The sequence below is a fragment of the Petaurus breviceps genome, unplaced genomic scaffold (genome assembly GCF_028583685.1).
Source record: "Petaurus breviceps papuanus isolate PSGF00001 unplaced genomic scaffold, PetGlider_PUasm1.0 90865, whole genome shotgun sequence".
Lineage (NCBI taxonomy): Eukaryota > Metazoa > Chordata > Mammalia > Diprotodontia > Petauridae > Petaurus > Petaurus breviceps.
Window position 1 is genome coordinate 1,785,244 of NW_027187367.1, and position 19,491 is coordinate 1,804,734.

The 19,491-nt window shown below is 41.8% G+C and overlaps 3 protein-coding genes across 3 annotated transcripts; 2 read left to right on the top strand and 1 right to left on the bottom strand.

Annotated features, from left to right (window-relative positions):
* Positions 1–12,395: 12,395 nt before the first annotated feature.
* Positions 12,396–12,848, bottom strand: LOC138150257 (histone H2B type 1-C/E/F/G/I). Its single transcript, XM_069073683.1, has one exon. The coding sequence runs from the start codon at positions 12,806–12,808 to the stop codon at positions 12,428–12,430; it is 381 nt and encodes a 126-aa protein (XP_068929784.1). The 5' UTR covers positions 12,809–12,848; the 3' UTR covers positions 12,396–12,427.
* A 2,658-nt stretch (positions 12,849–15,506) lies between these two features.
* LOC138149911 (histone H2A type 1-like) lies at positions 15,507–16,223 on the top strand. Its single transcript, XM_069073117.1, has one exon. The coding sequence runs from the start codon at positions 15,555–15,557 to the stop codon at positions 15,945–15,947; it is 393 nt and encodes a 130-aa protein (XP_068929218.1). The 5' UTR covers positions 15,507–15,554; the 3' UTR covers positions 15,948–16,223.
* A 1,879-nt stretch (positions 16,224–18,102) lies between these two features.
* On the top strand, positions 18,103–18,755 carry LOC138149910 (histone H3-like). The gene has a single exon (XM_069073116.1). The coding sequence runs from the start codon at positions 18,296–18,298 to the stop codon at positions 18,704–18,706; it is 411 nt and encodes a 136-aa protein (XP_068929217.1). The 5' UTR covers positions 18,103–18,295; the 3' UTR covers positions 18,707–18,755.
* Positions 18,756–19,491: the final 736 nt, after the last annotated feature.

The window sequence follows — 19,491 nt, forward strand, 5'->3', positions numbered from 1 at the left end:
ATCAATCAAATATATATCATTTGCCTAGTTCGGGGTTTGAAAAAGGTCAGCACCCAGAACTTCCGAGAATACAAACAAATTACAGGCAGAAGTTACAAGCAGACAGGCTTCCATCTGTCTGACCAATACATTCATATCTGGTCAGTCACCAGAGAGGGAAGCACCCAACATCCGGGTTTTCAAAGGGAGGGGGGGGGGCCCAGGGAGAAGTGAGGGGGGAGCTCAACAGCTGCCCAGAGTCTCAAATCTGGTCAAATCATACAACTCTTCTCAAAGTGAACCCCAAAGCAAAAATATATAGCCTTCTCCTGGGTCAGAGAATGTCACAACCCTCTTGACCCACTGCCCAATCACAAAGCAACAAGGTGTGGGCATTCCTGAAAAACAAGCCTTCTGGCACAGGCTCCATGTGACCACATTCAGCCTATTGGGGGCAGAGTATACTTCAAATCAAGGACGGTTCTCAGAGTCACTTCAACCTATCAAAGGGCCTCGGGGCAGGGAAGATCTTCAGATTCCCATTCCCATATCAATCTCAAAGATGAAAGAGGCACTTTGCAGCTGCAGAGCCATCTCCATCTTTGCCAAACTAAAAATGTCAGGCCAGTCATGGGTATGAAGACTTTCCCAGTCAGATTTCGCCCAGTGTCGTTGCTTTGGCGGTAGCCTCAGAGACTTCCTTTAAAAGCGGTTTAGTGGGGGCGGCTAGTGGGCGCAGTGAATAGAGCACAGGCCCTGGAGTCAGGAGGACCTGAGTTCAAATCCAGCCTCAGGCACCTAAGACAAAAACTAGCCGGGTGACCTTGGGCGAGTCACTTAACCCCAAATGCCTTCCCAAAACAAATTTACTTAAAAGTAGTTTAGCCTAGTTTCTTAATCTCAGAAAATGTAAGTTTGGGGATAGGAAAATTAAATTGACTGAAGGAAACAAAAGAAATTGTAACTGGAACTTCTTTTGGTGATGAGGATGTTGACATAACTGAAGAATTTGCTACATAGCATATCTACTTCTTTAGGGGAAACAGTGATGGACCTGGAACCAGGAACACCTCAGTTCAGATCCTGCAGTTGACACTTACTAACTGTGTTCCCTTGGACAAATTGTTTAACCCCTATGCTCCTCAGTTTCTTCATTTCTATAATAAGGGATTTGAAGTCTATGGACCCTTGAGGTCCAACTCTAAATCGATGATCCTGTGTCTAGAGTGAAAGCTTGGAAAGGGACAGATTGCTCTTGAACAAGAATCCCCTTTATAGTACATATGGAAAACAGTTGATCAGGCTTTGCTGGCAGAATTTTGGCAGGAGGCAATCTACTATGTCTCAGGGCAGCCCTCTCCACTTTGGGGATAGCCAAAATCATCGGACCAGGACTAAATCTGCCCTTTGTCGCTTTGGCCCATTGCTCCTAGCACTGCCTTCTGCCGGGCAGAACAAGTATGTACATACTCCCAGGACAAAGTTACTTTACTTTTACTTCCCAGTACAGTTACTTTATCTTAAAACCAAATTAAGTTTAAAGACCAACAAAACATCAAAAGGCAGCAGCCTCTTCCTTTAAGGCTTGCAAAACCTGGGATTCAGCCCCAGCCCCAGTAGTGGCTACCATAGAGGTTCTCCAAGCAAAGGTTGCAGGATCTGACCCCCATCCACTCCTACCCTGTCAGCTCTCAGAATCCTTGAATAATAATAGCCAGTTTATATCAAACCTCTAATTTGCCTTCTTTTTGTCTTTAAATGTGGACTTTGTATTTGTATTTGTACTGTCAGTTTGTCTGTCACTGTGTGTGTCTCTGTGTCTATTGTCATTTGTGCTGTGAATGAGTCTATAAAGATCTAAACTACTGGCAGCCAGACATTTCTAAAAGCTGCAGCTGGGGAAACAAACAAATCTATAAAACTATTTTCCTTGTAGTTTCTGGTCTGGCCAACCTGGAATTACAATCAAAAGTTAGATATAGCTAAAAACATCTAAGTAGATTCTGAGCGTAATCATTAAGAAGTTGGAAATTCATTATATTGGGATTGGTGGAGAGACAGTAGGTAGACAGTCACCCATGCGAAAACACCTACTTCCAATTGGGATCACTCAGCATTCCTCACTCCATCCCCGAAGTTAAGAGAGTATCTCAACATGGGGATTTTTTTTTTTTTAACAGCCACAAGTTTTTGTTAAGCCTTTTCATCCCAGATCAGATAAGGGAAGAGAATGGAGGAAAATTGTAGGGATAATACTCACAGACCGGCAGTAACCCTAACTGCCTGTGCCCCTGGGCACCTCGTAACCCACCATTCTAGGCAAATCTGGGAAATGTTACCCAGGTCCTGTACATTCTACCCACCCCAACCCAGTAGCCGCAACTGCCCCAGGCTTAGTAAATTCTGCAGTGGTGGGAGAAAGGGAGAGGTAGATGGAGCAGGCCTGTGGGCAACATTCCCTAAGCTCTGCCTCCAAGAAATATCACTACTGGGAAGCCATAGCCTCTGCTCCAGGTAAACTCTACACTTCTCTGTTCCAGTTGCAAAAATGCATCTTATCTCCGTTTGACCGGTTTCCTGAATTTGTAAAGAGAAAATCATGGTTGTTATGGGATCAAAATGATGTAATGATTGTAAAATGTTTAATATAATGGCTGGCATATGTTAGATATAACATTATTATCTCTCTAACTTTGAAGTGGTTTTTGAATGCCAGGAGTGATAAGATCCATCATTTCTATATGTGATGCAGAATGTAACTTGTTTCTAGTGGTAAGCTGATTGGCCGTGTGGCACCAAGAAAGTTTTAGTTACCTTAATTGAGTTAAAAATGTCTGTTAATTTTATGTGGAATTTTACTTGGATGTGAAGTTTCTTGTGTAAAACAATCTGAAAACACATCCAACTGAATTAAGGTCATCAGATTGTTAATTAATTGGTTTTGGTGTACATGATAATTGTTTATGATACCGTTACTGGTAAACTGTTGTAACAAAAGCAGTTTCTCTTATAAAGTCTACAAGTTGTTAAATTGAGAGTTATTCTGTCAGAGGAACAGAAAAACAATGAATGGGACACTCTGACCACGTGTGCTTAAAAGGAAGTTTCCGTTAAGACTGCTTTGCTATAATTTATGAAACTTGTAAGATTGTTAACTAAGTTATATGGGGTTACTGTGTTAATGCTAAAACTTAAAAGTGTCCATTGATTACTGTATGCAGAAAGGAAGAGACTGTGTGAAAACTTCATGCGGATTGGTTCTGCCCATTCAGAACAGTCCTCCTCTATGTCTGGGAGTTGGCAGGCAGGGGCACTGCTATCAGCCCCTCCCTGGAGTCCATGTCAATTCTCCTTATTCTGTCAAATTGCCAAGGCCCCCGGAAACCATCTGTATAAGTAAGGTCATCAGCCTTCTATTGCAAATTTCTGTGATCAGGGCAGTCAGTACAAGATATGAGCTCCTTTGTGTTATCTTACTGGGAAATCTAATGTTATTTTCCATCTAGAATTAGAACACGTGCAGAAATTTATGCCAACTACTTAAGACTCACCTTAAGATGTTCCCATTGTTGAAAGGGATTATAAAAGAGGTAGCTTTTAAGAGCACTGACTGTGATAAGTCTCTTAACTGTTACCAATGTGAGATTCTATTACAACACCTTTTTGACTAAGGAACTTTGTGATCCAGGAAGTCTGTATAATACTGTAGGGATCTATGTTACTTAAGGACACTAACTTAGTTTAACGAATTCCAATTTTAAAGGTTTAATTTTGATTAAAGCAGGAAGAAAGATATCATTTAAAACTTTCCAATTAATTTTCTTCATTAAGGTTCAGTGATTATTCCTCTTAACATCAAGATAAATCCAAACTGTTTTTAAAGAAAGGAAAATACTTTTAGAAGAGATATTTTGAAAAGTCTTGTGTGATATTTTTGAAGGCCTACTAAATTTTCAAGATAAGTCATTGTTAAATTAATGCAATAAGTTGTAAAGCAGAAGAGATCTTGCTGTTTTAATCTGAATTTGTAGTCATTCCACGGCCTATGCAAAAGTTAACATTTGTAATTGAACATACAAGTAAAAGATTTAAGTTCCTGAAGTATCTCACTCTTCCAGACTGAGTATAACTAAGGAAGAATAACCAAGAACATAACTCTTGTCAGTCTGTGGCGTTAGCCATTAACCTCTTTGCTTTGTTTAAGCTAGTGATTCCAGTACAGAGTTATGTTAGTAAAAGTATAATAATGTATGAGCTATCTTCTTTTATGGTTAAAAATGTAAAGGAAAGCTGGATAATCTGGATAATGGGTTTGAGAGATTAGGAAAGACCCATAAAGATTTCATTAGAAAGATGCAAGGCAGATAAGAAGGTTTGGAGACAAATGAGGGTTATCCAAGCCCCTCCTGTCTCTAGATACTTGTTCTGGATGCCTTTATGTCAGTTTCAAATGGTTTAAGTATGTTGAGACAGTGGGAGGAAGTATATTTAGGAAGATTTGTAACTTGACTTTATAATTAGTAGCTCAATCAAATTTTAGATGGCCCGATTCAGAGGATATCAGTCTATATTTATTCGCTATTTAAGACTTTTGGGGACTGCAATTTACTGTTGTACTAAGTTTTGATTACAGGGATAGTTGTCATAAAAGCCAATAACAGAATGGCATGGGATGCAGGCTGAAAGCTGCTTATGGTGGATGTCTGTGTCTGGGAAAAATTTTGACGACAACCTTGGACACTGCTTAGGTAGGATCTTTTTGACTCTATTTTTCCAATTGTGCTTTTTCCTTTCTGAAAAGGAAAATCCTCTACCTGACTACTCCTAAGCCCTGCTTTCAGCACTGAGAGGCTACACGATTCCTGTCAGATAAGACTCACACCTGGAATCAAAGAGAGCTAAGGAGGTTCTTCTGTTAAGATATATAACATCGAGCCTCCTTTGCTTTTAAAGCAAATTTATCAAGAAGTTATATTCATGGCCAAATAAATAAATATAACATTGAGATAACATCCTCCAAGGGAGGAAATGATTAGACCAAGTAATAAGACAAAGTTTAGTGTGATAGATGTCTAATTAAAAATAGCAGAGCAAATTTTGAGAAAAACAACAGGAACAGATTGTACCTGACTTAATGTAATTATGCAATTTTTTAAACTGTGAGGAAGGCTTCATTGTATTGTTTGAGCCTAGCACTGTGTAGCTAGGAAACTGAACCATTTGTTATAGTGTTTGAACCTAGCCTTGGGAAACTGAACCATCTCTATGTGCCTTTGGTGTCAAATCATATGTTTCTGGGAGCCCCTGTCAGGTCTGTCTGACTACTCTGGCTTGTGGATATGGACTCTAGGATCCATCTGTCTCATCTAAAGATTGCCCCTGCTCCTGAGTGGACATCTGAGCCAAGGGAGCTGAAAAAGGTATCAGATGCAGACAACTTTCCCGAGAGTCGGGACCAGGTCTGCATAAGAACTGCTCTTTCCCTAGGCCCCCTTACATACCAAAGACTGGTTCCTAATATCTTTTTGTGGCTTTAGTTTATTTTTACTTAGCTGTTCTGTATTCCCATTGTACTCCCCACCTTAAATTCCCTTTGTAACTGGCTCCTTTTCCTTGTATTAGATTAGCCTTACAGTAGTTGCCCATCTCTGGGGATATCCAATCATTCAGCTACTACCCTATTTTAGGAAGAGATTGGGAAAAACCTGAATTCACCTAGATAACGATTTTGGGAGCCCCCCCCCCCTTCCCTGAGAGAAGAGAGAGGTTTTTTTCCCCATATCTTCTTTGCTCTAAAAAAAGGAAATCTTAATAGATCTGTTCTTGTCCAAAAGGGGGAGAGGGGGATGATAATCATTAAATAACATATTTTTGGCCAAAGTCTGAATTAATCACATAGACTGCCTTGCTTTGCTTTAAAAATACCTTTTCCTGTGTCAGCAACTCCAGAGACCAGATAAGGCTGGAAGTGGGATTTCCCCTTATCTTGGGAATATACATCCACACTCCATATGGGAGGAAAACAGAGACATCCTGAGATCATAAATTCCAATGGACCCTGTTTTGTCCCTTGACTTGTCAATTTGTATTTATGGTCAAGAAACTTCCTTTCTTATGATATGGAGAGTAACATATGGAGATCATAAATTTGTGTGACATAGTCACCCTGAATTGGGAAGGTTGTAAAATGTATTTAAGCTTTCTGATTCTTAGAACTTAGCTTCTAACTCTTGTACAAGTTTCCTATTTTAAGGAAATAAAATGAAATAGCTGTATATCATTATGATAAGGTATGGGCTCTGGGAGCCCACTCAAGCTCTTCTTGAGTCCTGGAGGTACATGCTTTGGGAACCTCCCTTAGACTCTTCGTTAAATTGTCTCATTTGATGAGTCAATAAGCCTTACAATGTGCCTAGTTACTAACTGCTAAACTACTAGCCTAGTTACTAGCCTAGCCCTCCTTTGTTCATCTAATTCCCACCTTTGAGCCTATCAGAGTGTCTATCCACCCTTGAACTGGGCTAGCCCACCATCATCTGTAATCTCCAGGTGGTTCCCACCCTTAATCACTCATTGACCTCATTAACTCCTCCTCCAGACCACCCCTAGATTCCTCCCACAACCTTCTGTATATAAGACCCAATCTCACACACCACATGATGTGAGAGCGCCATAGAATGACCTAGCACAGACTTACTCTGTGTCTAGTGCAAGTGAACTTTTAATAAACTCGAGTCGAATTCATTCACCAGGACCCAGCATGTTGGTATTTTGGGGTCTCCAGAACAACCCTAACCCTCTTAGTGGGTAACCTCTTCAATTATGTTTATCTCCTTTAACCAAACCTTAAAGGTTAACAGCTTATATTAGAATGGCATATTTGTCGAGTATACCAGTTCCTTGTTTGTTTATTCCTGAGTATATACCAATGCATTGCCCCAATATTTGGAAGTCTCTTTGACCAGTCTATTCACTTGATGGAACAAAACAGCTTTTGGTTGTACCTAAAGCATACACAATACCCATTCTTGCTGCTTCCTTTATTTTAGTAAGGATAAAATTTACATATGAAAGTTCACTGTAAGAATGTGCTATTTTGCTATTTCCATATGTGTTATTTGTCCCTTCCCTTTCCTTCTTCCCTTCCCCCAAAAAAGAAGAGTGATTTTCCCTATTCAAGATGCCTGATGCAGCAAATCAAAAACCACCATCTCAAAAGCTCCGGCTTCTTTTGCTAGTTAACCAGATGACATACAATCATTTCAAGGCAAAAGTACTGAACTAACTGTCATGCTAAACAAGTAGGAGCAGAGCTCCACCTAAAGTTAGAATTTTGTATTTCCCAAAAACCTAGCACAATGACTGGCACAAAGTAGACACTTAACATACACTTACTTGTTGAAGACTTCTCTCAGAAACCTGGGGCAAGCCCTAGCATTGCTAGGAATTGTTTCACCTACAACCACAATTCTGTGATTGAAGAGGTTACCCATAAAGAGGGTGAGGGTTGCTCTGGAGACCCCAAAATACCAACACGCCGGGTCCTGGCGAATGAATTCGACTGGAGTCTTCTCAGCCAAAGAAAAGTAAAATTATTAAAAGCTTGCTTGCACACAGAGTTAAGTCTGTGTTAGGTCATTCTATGGTGCTCTCACACACATGGAGACAAGATGGGGTCTTATATTCAGAAAGTTGTGGGAAGAATCTAGGGGTGGTCTAGAGGAGGAGTTTAGGGAGGGTCAATGATTGATGAAGGGTGGGAAGTTGCTAGAGGCTACCTGGAGACTATAGACAGTGGTGGGCTAGGCCAGTTCAGGGGTGGATTGATATTTTGATAGGTTCAAGGGTGAGAAGTCTAGCAACAGAGGTTTGGGCCCAGCCACAATGTAAAACTTATGGCCTCATGCAAATGCCTCATCAAATAGGATGATTTAATTAGAGTTCAAGGGGTGTTCCCAGAGCCTATACCTCAAAGATTCAAGAGGAGCTCAAGGGGGCTCCTGGAGCCCATACCTCATCATTCCCCCCTCAAACAAATGGGACCCAAATTCCTTTGGGGTAAAGGGCAAATGTCTCAGCTTCTGAAAGTGCTTCCTGCTGGCAAGGGGAGTGAAGCTGTCCCTGACTCTCTGGGTCCTGTTCAAGGGCGTCAGATTTCACATTCAAGAGGTCAGACTCTGGAACATGGATGATACCAGGTCCAGTGGGCTAGAGAACGTGGATTCCATTGGAGATTTGAATAGCCATAGTGGTTATCCAGAGGTTGATGGCATAAACCCTGAAGGAGACAAACCTGGCAAGGAGGTCAAGCAAACTAAGACCAAACAGGCACCAAAAAACATAGAGAAAAGACAATTTCCCTGGTAGGGATTGAAGATGACTATGGCAATGCCAAATGCTATCAGATATCTCTTTCCTTTCCAAATTGCTCCATGGACATTTGTCACATGGAAAGCAATAGCAGCCACAGAATCTAATAGTTTTCAAAATCAGGCAATAACTCCCAAAGCCTGTTCTCTCCTTCCATCATCATAGAGAATAAAAGGTTTTTCCTAGATTGGGTAAAGCTGGAGTGGTGGTCAATTTAGTTTTCAAAGTCTCAAAAGCTTTCACCTGGTACTCTGGGCCTTGAGTAGCAATTAATGATTGCAGTCCCTCTCATGCCTTGGGTTTAATTGGATATAGAGTACCATGGGGGGGACACTTTAGGATCTAGGAGTCAGGCAAATACTAGTGTTGCAGAAGTACTCACCCACGTATTTCTTGATTCCAGGTATTGACCCAATTATCTCCCACACTTCTGAGGGAACACGGGGAGATCTGGGAGACTTAACTAGAGAAAATTGACTTCCCAATTTCACCAACAGGTCTCTTCCCAACAAGGGGACAGGATAAGAGGAGAGCATAAGGAAGGAGTGTTGAAACAACAGATCCTCAAGTAGGCAGGGGACTAGGTATGTCTGGAAATATCCCTTAAGTTTCCCCTTTCATGCCCCTGACCTGATTATTCAAGGGGAGGGTTGAACCAGTTGGTTAGAGTAGAGAACTTAGCCATAATAAAGTGGGTAACCTTACCTTCAGCCTCGATGCTTGCCCAGAGTTCAGCAAGGGAAATAGAGAAGTTGGGAGCACTGCCAAACCCCAGGCTTCCCTGCCATTCAGAATCTTGAGAAGACTGGAGGACAGGGTACTGGGAGGTGGCTCTACCACTTTTCCAACCTCAGGGACCATCCTTCCTCCAACGTCCCTCCTGTTCAGATGGGCACAGTTCTAGAGGCATTGGTTCCTGGGGCTCCCTCTGGGGGAGGGGTGTGCCCTGGAGGGGCACTCCTTGGACCAGTGACCCTCCTTGTGGCATTGAAAGCAGGTCTTCCCCCTGCCCGAGTGACTGGGCTTCCTCCAAGGGGGTCCCCTGGAAGGGCTTCTCCTGGCCATGGTAGCAACCAAGAACTGAGCATTTTCTCTGTCTCTGGTTCATTCCCTGCATTCTTTCTCCTCTGCTGCAACCAGGTCTCTGTTATTAAAGACTCCAAAAGCTGTCTCCAATAATTGGGCCTGAGGTTTTTGGGGTCCCATTGCCAATTTCTGCAGTTTCCTCCTAATATCTGGGGAATACTGACTAATGAAATACATGTTAAGAATTGCTGACCCTTCTATAGAGTCAGGATCTAAATTTGTATGCCTTTTAATAGCTTCTGCAAGTCTATGTAGGAAAAGGACAGGGTTTTCTTGATTTGTGTGAGAAAATTTTCTAACTTGTTTGATAATTTACTTGCTTTTGAAATGCAGTTCTTAGACCTTCTAAAAGGCAAAGTACCATATGGTCTCTCTTCTCCCTATTCTTCCTGGATTTGAAAATCCCATCCTGAGTCACTAGTGGGGTATTTTCTGGGGTCATTGCTAGCCAAAGTATCCCCAAAATTTTGGACTTGTTCCCAAATTCTCCTCTTCTCCTCAGTGGAACAACAGGTAGAGAAGAGGATATGCAAATCACCTCAAGAAAGCTTAAATTGCTGGGATAAGTCCCAAAAGCCTTCCATAAACTTTTTTGGGTTTTAGGAGAAGTTACCCAACTTTTCTATAATTTGATTGAGATCTGAATGGAGAATGGGACATGCACTCTTGTTGTCCCACCAGATGAGAGAACTGCTTCCCTTAAGGGAAAAAGTCCTGAAGGTGGAGTTGGGACGGAGGCTTGGGAAGGGAGATTGGAAGTCCCACTTCCTGTGAGAGAGTGACTAGGGGGTGCTGTCTGAACTGGATCAGACTGCAAGACTGGGGAATCCAGCTGGCAAGGGGCAAGGTCAGCTGGCACTTGAGAAGGGAAGGGGTCAAAAGAGGAGATACATTTATGACTGCCTCAGGGGTAGGGATTGAGGCCCGAGTGGGTGTTGCCTCAGGGGGATGGGCCACAGAGGGAGGCACTTCAGCAAGACCAGTGGCTGGGATCCCTCAGTGGGGAGGGGCCATGCTGTGAAATGCAGTGTAGGAGATATGGATGGTGTAGGAAGCAGGAAATGATCGGTGTTGGGCTAGAGGTAAAGGGAAGGGCAACCCAGGGGAAAAGGGTTGGGGTGCAGCAGAAGAGGCTGGGAGAGCTGCCTCAGTGACCTGAGCAGGAGTTGCTGAGGGGGGAGGGACTGGGGCTGAAGCCATAGGAAAGGGGTCATTTAATTTGTCCCTGTTGCCCCACTGTTGAGGGGTTCTAGCTTCAAATATCTCACAGTCTTTCCTGAGAACCTTTCCCAACATGGGAGATGTAGAAAGCCCTCATAAAAGAGGTGGAATTTGTTTACTCTTCCTTGTGAATAATATTGAGAGGGAGTGTAGCATATTAGATAGAGAGTTAGCCCTGGAGTGATGAAGATTTCAATTTGTGTTGTAGGTCTGGTACATACTATGCAACCCCAAGCAAGTCATTCAAATTCAGTTCCCCAAGGCAACTCTAAAAATATAAATTGCATCACTCCAGATGATATGCTTTGGTAGAAGGAATTTCCTCATTCCAGTACCAAGAAAATCAAAGGTCCAGTCCGCAAAAAGTTTATTGTATTTTAGTTATATTATGATATCTACTAGATGTTAAACATTACAAGGTCAGAAACTTTGATTTCTCTCTGAAATTCGTACCAAATTATTCTGAACACAGGAAGCACTGTTGTGGGGGCTCTGTCCACCCAAAAACTGTTGGGATTTCATCATGTGTTGTGGTGGAACAGTCTCAAAGAATTCAGTCAGACCACCTCTAATTCAAGTATAGGCATTTATTGACACCTCTCATCAATCAGGTTAAGTTCCAAGAGGAACCAGCACCTTCAGAGAAAGCAAGATGGATTTTTATAGGGTAAAGATACAATTACATAATCAAAATTTGCAGAGTATAGGAATGTGATTAATATTAAAAAGGCAGAAGGATTTTGTTAAGCTACTAGGTAATGGAGGAGGGGTCCCACCTATGGTTCGGTGGTTAAACATTCTGGTCATGCTGTCTTCCAATTGGCTGGTTATTGTGGTCCTGTCTGGTCAAGATAGATAGTTAGGTATTGTGGTCCTGTCTTGGGCTAGATGAATGGATGATGTTGATTGTGACTGAATACAAGAACACACCTGTTTCTGTGGGAATGGGTCTGGGGCAGTGACTAGGTAGAGGCAGTAACTGGGTTCTCATTATATGGACACACCTGCTGTTTTTGTGGGAACTAAGAGTTCAGGGACACACCTGTTCTAGCAAGCAGTGAGGCATATATGAAGAAGTTAGGACATTGGTGGAGGTGAGGCTAGGGGTTAGATCACCACAGTGCTGCTGTTCAGTGGGGTCAGGCCTATAATGAAGTTAGAATACTGGGGCTGGAGACAGCTTTATCAGGATTCCATCAGGTACTTAAGTCTTATCTGAGTCTAACCTGAATTTAAAAAGTTTATTTAAGAAATTTTGTTTCCTTTAATGTTTGTCCCTGAGACAGGCTCTCAAGAGGATGTATCCCAAACCAGCAGCAATTGTATGTGGTCTTACATGTGTGTATAGGATTAAAAATATTACATACAATATAGGATTATGTCAATACATAATATGCATATAATCCTATAGGCAACTGTGGGAGAGGAGGGAAACTTACGTGTTTTGTTCTTTGAGAGGAGGCCTTCAGGCAGAAGGAAGTGGCATAGCTAGGAAACAGTTGTTAGTGCCAGGAATACTACAGGGTAGGCCAAATGTTAAAATTTATCTCTTGCACAATGGGCCAGCTAAGCTCTTCCCATGCTGTGTTTAACTTCCAGTTTTGTCTTACAAAACATATCAAAAATAGGTCTAGCAGAACGAAAGCTTTTTTTCCCCCACTAAATTACGTCAAAATACAGAATGCGTGCTCAAAACTCTTTGTTTGAGAAGGTGGTGGCTCTTAAAAGAGCCCTTGGGGTTATGTTTTTGAGGCGTTGGCCGCCAAGTAGTCTACTTGGAGCTGGTGTACTTGGTGACAGCCTTGGTGCCCTCCGACACGGCGTGTTTAGCCAGCTCCCCGGGCAGCAGCAGGCGCACGGCTGTTTGGATCTCCCGGGACGTGATGGTGGAGCGCTTGTTATAATGCGCCAAGCGGGAGGCTTCGCCAGCAATGCGCTCGAAAATGTCATTGACGAAAGAATTCATGATGCCCATGGCCTTAGAAGAGATGCCCGTATCGGGGTGAACCTGCTTCAGCACCTTGTACACGTATACAGAGTAGCTTTCCTTGCGGCTGCGCTTGCGCTTCTTTCCATCTTTTTTCTGCGCTTTGGTAACAGCTTTTTTGGAGCCCTTCTTAGGAGCAGGAGCCGACTTTGCAGGTTCAGGCATAATGCAAACACAAACCAATCTAAGTACTTAAGAGAACAAACTGAGTGCTAATCGGTCGTGTCCAGTCTACTTGTAGTTCCTGTATTCAAATGAGGCATCAGGAAACTCTAAAGTCTGATTGGATGAAATCTGTTAAGCCATTCCCTATTGGAACAGAGCACATGCAAATTAATGGATACCCAGTTCTACTTTCCAGTTGGATGGTTAATTAAAAAAAAGTGATTTGAACCAATCGAACAGTTTTCCTTGTATCCTTTTATGACGTTCGTCTTGTGGACTGGAAAGAATTTTTAAAATCCTTTCCAGATTGTTCCTGTTTAACAAGGTAGAATCACTTGGTGGCTCTACCGTCATTGATACGTTACATAGAGTTGCTGACTGTCGTTTTTATTTATACTTGGTTGTTACTATCAGTGTATTTCATTTATACCTGGTTGTTTAGTACTTTGTAACTTTAGCTACTATGTGGCAAGGTGGATGGAGCACTTGACTTGGAATCAGGATGTCTCATCTTTGTGAGTCCAAATACAGTCTCAGATGCTTAGTTGTGTGATTCTGGTCAAGTCATTTAATCCTGTTTGCCTGTTCACCGATGTGTGAAGAATAGCAAATAGATCAGTGTAGCTGGATTGAAGAGTATTGGCTATGCTGCATGTCTGGAATGCTGTCCTTCCTCACCACTACTGCTAAATTTGCCTGGTTTCTTTTAAGAACTCAAATCCCACCTTTTTTTTCCTCCTCACAAATGATAGTGCCTGCCCCTATGAGATTACCTTCCATATACTTTGTAAATATCTTCTACGTATTTGTTTTTTTTATGTATTTATGGTGTAAACTATTAGCAGATTCATTTTATCATTTTCTTTTTATTACTATTACTTAATACAGTACTCTATTTGTATACATACAATGGCAAGAGAAGGCACCCACCCAGGACATTGGCTAGATTGTACTTGGAGGATTTATGGGAGGTCATAATCATTAAATATCATATTTTTGACCATAGTCTGAATTAAACAAATAGACTGCTTTACCGTACTTTAAAATGCCTATTTCTGTGTCAGCAACTATAAGGTTGAAAGTAGGGTTTCCCCATATCTTGGTGATGGGGTACAGGTTCTGGGAACCCCCTTGAGCACTCCTTGAATCTTTCCATTTGATGAGGCCTTTGCCTGAGGCCATAGGCCTTTCATTGTGTCTTGGCCAAATCTCCATCCCTCCTTTGTCCAGCAATTTTCCACCCTAGATCTTCCCAAAATATCTATACCCAAATCTGTTCCACTCTAGAACTGGCCTAGCCCACCACCATGGTCTGTCTGCTCCAGGTAGTCTCCAGCAACTTCCCACCCTTAATCACTCCATTTACTGGAGTCTGACCTCATTGACTCCTTCCTAAGACGATCCCCAAATTCCTCCTCTAGACTGCCCCTAGATCTCTCCCACAACCGTTCTTGTGCACCCCTAGCCTAAATGATGAGATCATAAAGTCCAAATAGACCCTTGTTTTGTCTTTGCTCTCTAAGTAAGCTTGGAGAATACCTCTTCCTATGTCAACAAAGCCAGACAAGGCTTACTTTATCCCTTAAGGATGAGACCCTTAACTGGAAGCATTAGCTTGAATAATATGACTTTTTCTTATCTTAATAAATTTTTGGACATATACTATTTTATGGAATGTTAATAGTAAAGAAAACACAGATATCCTGAGTCATTTCAATTGACACTTTGTTAACTCTTATTTTATTGTCTTTACCATCTATTCAATTAATAAAATTCTTTTCTCATACAAGGATTAAACATTTATGGAGATAAATAAGTTTGTGTGACACAGCCACCCTAAATTGGGCTGATTCTAAAATGTATTTAAACCTCATTCTCTTGTTCATTGATTAGGACTTAGCTCTCCTAACTCCTTGTACAAGTTTGCTAGGCTTAAGGGAATAAATGCTGTAACTGTATATCACCTAGCATGTTGTCTCTTTTAACCAAACTTTTTAAGGTTAACAGAGGATATAGACAAGAATTGCATGGAAAGGGCAGACAAAATGTATGTTTTGATGTGCATTATTATAGGGAGTATCTCTGATAACCAATACTGAGTATTTCATATCCATCCCTTTTTTATGACATCTTTTTTATGTCTTTTTCCATAGATTCTCAAAACTGATAATATATTAGATAAATGGTCTTCCAGTATTTGAAGATCTCTCATTAAAGAGAACATACCCTAAGGAAGCTCTTTTCTCATTAACTCTTAAGTGTAAGAAAATTTTTGTTTTTCCTTAGATAAAGCCTGTAACTTGCTCTTATGTCCACCCACCTTCCAAGCAGAGCAAGTCTTAATCCCACATCCACATTATGGTATAGCTATTCAAATATTTTAAGCCAGTTATTGTTCACCTATACATTTTCTCATTGTACCTCTGTATCTGTCTATTGGCTGTCTCTTAACATTAGAGTGCCAGTACTCCCCTGATTCTGCCCTCCTTCTTTCCCTTCTCCCACCTTCCTCCCCTCCACTTTTACTTCCTATCAGAATTTTCAGTAGATTGGTTTTTGGAAGGGGGTGGAAGTTTATAAATATAACAGATCGAAAACCTACTTTTCCATTGGCTATTATAAGTTAACCAATCAGAGTGCTTTGTTTTCGCGCTCAGCACACTTTATAAGTGCGTCACTTTGTGCATTTCCTACAATACTTTGATTCTTTTATCCCAACACTAAGGATTTTTAAAAATCGGTCACCATGTCTGGACGCGGAAAGCAAGGCGGTAAAGCTCGCGCCAAAGCAAAGTCGCGCTCCTTTAGGGCTGGTTTGCAGTTCCCTGTGGGCCGTGTACATCGTCTCCTCCGAAAAGGCAGCTATTCCGAGCGAGTGGGAGCTGGAGCACCTGTGTATTTGACCGCTGTTCTAGAGTACCTGACTGCTGAGATCTTGGAGCTAGCTGGCAACGCGGCTCGGGATAACAAAAAGACTCGCATCATTCCCCGGCATCTTCAGTTGGCCATTCGCAACGACGAGGAACTCAACAAGTTGCTGGGCAAAGTCACCATCGCCCAGGGTGGCGTTCTGCCGAACATTCAAGCGGTTCTGCTGCCCAAGAAGACCGAAAGTCACCACAAAGTCAAGGGCAAATAAGTCATTTAAGACAATCCTGTGTTTTTGCCTCTGATCTGACTGAAAACCAAAGGCTCTTTTGAGAGCTACCCACATTTTCAGAAAAAGAGCCGATTCATTTTCACTCAAGTGTTAGCACCATGGTGTGATTAAAATTTTTTTTTTTATTATGAATTGTTTTCCAGGGAAGCAAAGTGCACCTTTTACAAACACCCCCCCATCCAGCACTACTTGCTGAATGAATTTACCTACAACTTGTATGGGGATGAAGTTTTGACAGTGCTTATTTGGAAGCCCAGGGTCTGACCCTTAGTAAATTTAAATCATTTCAACCTAAAATCATTTAAGTTAGATCCTTTAGAAAAGGGCATTTGAGGGAAGAGGTACGCATTCTGTTGTCCTTTAAATTTATATAGGATTCCCCCCCTCCTTTTTTTTTTTTTGGTTAAAGTACAGCTACCTCATGGTTGAAGTGATGCCAGAAAATTCTCATTTAAGGCTCTTAAAATGGTACTAACAAGCCCAACGCTTAACTAAGACGAGTTTTTGTCTCCGGTCGCCAGGGAATTTAGGGCCTTAGGTTCTTAAAGGCAACTTCTCATCTCCGAACAAGCACTCAACCAACCTTGTAGGCGGGAACAATAAAACTTAAACTCGGTTACATGCTAAGAGCACTTGCTCTCCACAAAAGTTGAGGGAAGTTGGAACCAAAGTGTCCTATGATTCTATTACCCATCCACTGCCTCACTTCTGTCTTAACCTCCCCCCTTCCAGTGCTGGAGGAGGTCAGGGTTAGACCTGAGAACAGACAGAACAGATGAAAAGCAGGCTGAAGCTCTGCTTTTTCCCTCACTGCTTGCATTTGGGGATAATTTCAGTTTTCCTTTTCTTATTTCTGTTTTCTCAAGTATTCTGGCTCATTAGGGGATCGCCTACAGTTTTCCCCTCCCATGTCCCACTTTCTGAGACTCTCCAGAAGAGAATCTTATAGTTAACTGGAAGAAGTAAGTGTACAATTATTTCTACTTCAGACGGACATTCTAGCAAACCAACCCCAATACTGGAATGCTGGTTTAAAGGGAGCAGTCTTGAAGACCTTTGGAGCTGTGGTACTCCCATACCAGAGCTCCCCTGAAGGGAACGAGTTAGGGGGCTGGAGTGCCTTCTTATGCCGCCTCCTTCACCCTGCTCCATCACCAGCCCCCATGCCAAACACCTCCCACTTGGATCCCCACCACTGTCCAGGATCCCCAGCGATCTTCGAGGAATCTGCTGCCTAATTTCTAGCTCCTACAGCAGGGTGTCATACAGGGGACATTAACTTTTTGTGTGTTTGATGAATCCCTTTGACGATCTGGTAAAGCCATTCTCAGAATAAAAGTTTCTTTTTTTATTGAAGGATATGCTAAATTAGAGGTTAATGAAAATAAAGATATAACTTTCCCCGCTGTAACCAAGTTCACGGACCCCCTGAAATCCATCCACAGATTACTTTCAGTATCCATGAATCCCAGGCTAAGGAAGCTCTGATTTAGTGGAAAGAGCCCTGAATTTGTTGTTGGCCTGTATTTGACTTGTGGTTAATTATTTTCATTATCTGGAAAATAATTCCTCTTCTGTAAAATAAGAGAGTTTGATTATGGTCATATCGCTAAGCTTCCTTACAGCTCGAAATTTTGATAAAATATTGAAATGGCTGAATTCATGTAAAGACATTTCTTTGAGTCCCGAAATCTCTGGATAATTCTTATCCAATTCGATAAAATGGACTATTTGTAACCGATGTGTATAACAGCTAGGGAAAAGGTTTTTCCCTTCTTCAAAAATATGATTTTATTAACCTTATCCCACTATGCATTGTTCTCAAATATTTTAAAAGCACATCTCTCCACAGCCAACTCCCGTTTTCTTCCTACGAGATGTGATTTGGATTAAAAAAAAAAATAGGGTAAATACCATAAAATAAAAAGAATGTTTGTGTCTCTTTCTCCTGGATTTTGTGGGTAGTTCACAGAGAATCTAATGATTTCTGCTTCATTCTTACAATAACAAGTCCAAACACGAACAATTGCTAATTTTTTAAAAATGTCCAGAAAGACCAATCACTAACCAGCGTGGGCTTTTAAAAACTGAGGAACATTTTAATTCTAGAAGCGAGGAAAATAAATCTTCAGTATTGACTTTGCTCCTTAAACTGGCTTTTTACTCAATGGAATTAGAAGATTGAATTAAAAACCAATGAAGACATAACGCGGGACTTTCGAATGTTGTTTTGTCCAATCAGAAGAGAGTCACTTCTATAAATAAGGCCAGAAGCACTTGGGTTACATTTCAGTTACAAAGAGCTTGTAGCAGGGTGTATTACCAAAATGGCTCGTACCAAGCAAACTGCACGTAAGTCTACTGGAGGGAAAGCGCCCCGAAAGCAGCTCGCTACAAAGGCTGCCCGCAAAAGTGCTCCTGCTACTGGAGGCGTGAAGAAACCTCACCGCTATCGGCCCGGCACTGTGGCACTGCGAGAGATCCGCCGCTACCAGAAGTCTACTGAGCTGCTTATCCGCAAGCTGCCTTTTCAGCGGCTGGTGCGTGAGATCGCTCAGGACTTCAAGACTGACCTGCGTTTCCAGAGCTCGGCGGTGATGGCTTTGCAGGAGGCAAGTGAATCCTACCTTGTGGGACTATTTGAGGACACTAATCTGTGCGCCATCCACGCCAAACGGGTGACCATTATGCCAAAGGACATCCAGCTGGCTCGCCGCATCCGCGGGGAGAGGGCTTAAGCCACAAGGAGGCTCGAAATAAAATCCAAAGGCTCTTTTAAGAGCCACATATGTTCTGAAATTGAGCTGTAAATAGCACTTGTAAAGACTAAACAGGATGGCCTCTTGATAATTTCAAGTTTATGGCAGTTAACGTGTGGCTTGAAATAGTACATAGAATTGAAATGAACTTTTTTGTATCTTAAAAACTAATTTTTATCGCTTTTCTGATGTTTAAAAAAGCTTAGTTATTGATGGAGGTTTTTTGAGGTGTTCTGCCTAGTTTTTCATTGTATGTCTAGTTTATTAAAGTAAAATTTACCTTTATTGCTTTGGGGAGTTAATTTTCTTGATGTTTCTCTATCAATTTAAGATTAATTGCTTAATCTCTTCAAGTTCCACTACTGTGAGAGTAGCGTCTTTTAGTTGAGTGCATAGCCAGAATAGGCTACATATTTAATGCTGGCCAGTGTTACTTCTCCATTTCTTGTGCATTCTTTCCCTTTGCATCCAAAGGGTAAAAGATTATACAGTTCATCCACAGTTTGAGCACCATGAAGTGAAGGGGGGCATTTAGACTCTAGCTAGGATGTTTGTCTTGTTCTGTTTCTGTTGTTTTTATCCTCAGTTTCAAGTTTTGACAATGATCCCCGTTGTATTCACCGGTTCCAGCCATGGCAACCTCAAAGCCAAGATCCAGGCAGGATGATTTAGGAAAGCAGCCTGACGGGAGCCCCCAGAAGCCAGACCGCTTTTGGACTGAAGTCCAAAGTGACAGGACTGCTCTGAGAACTGAGCTAAAGCAT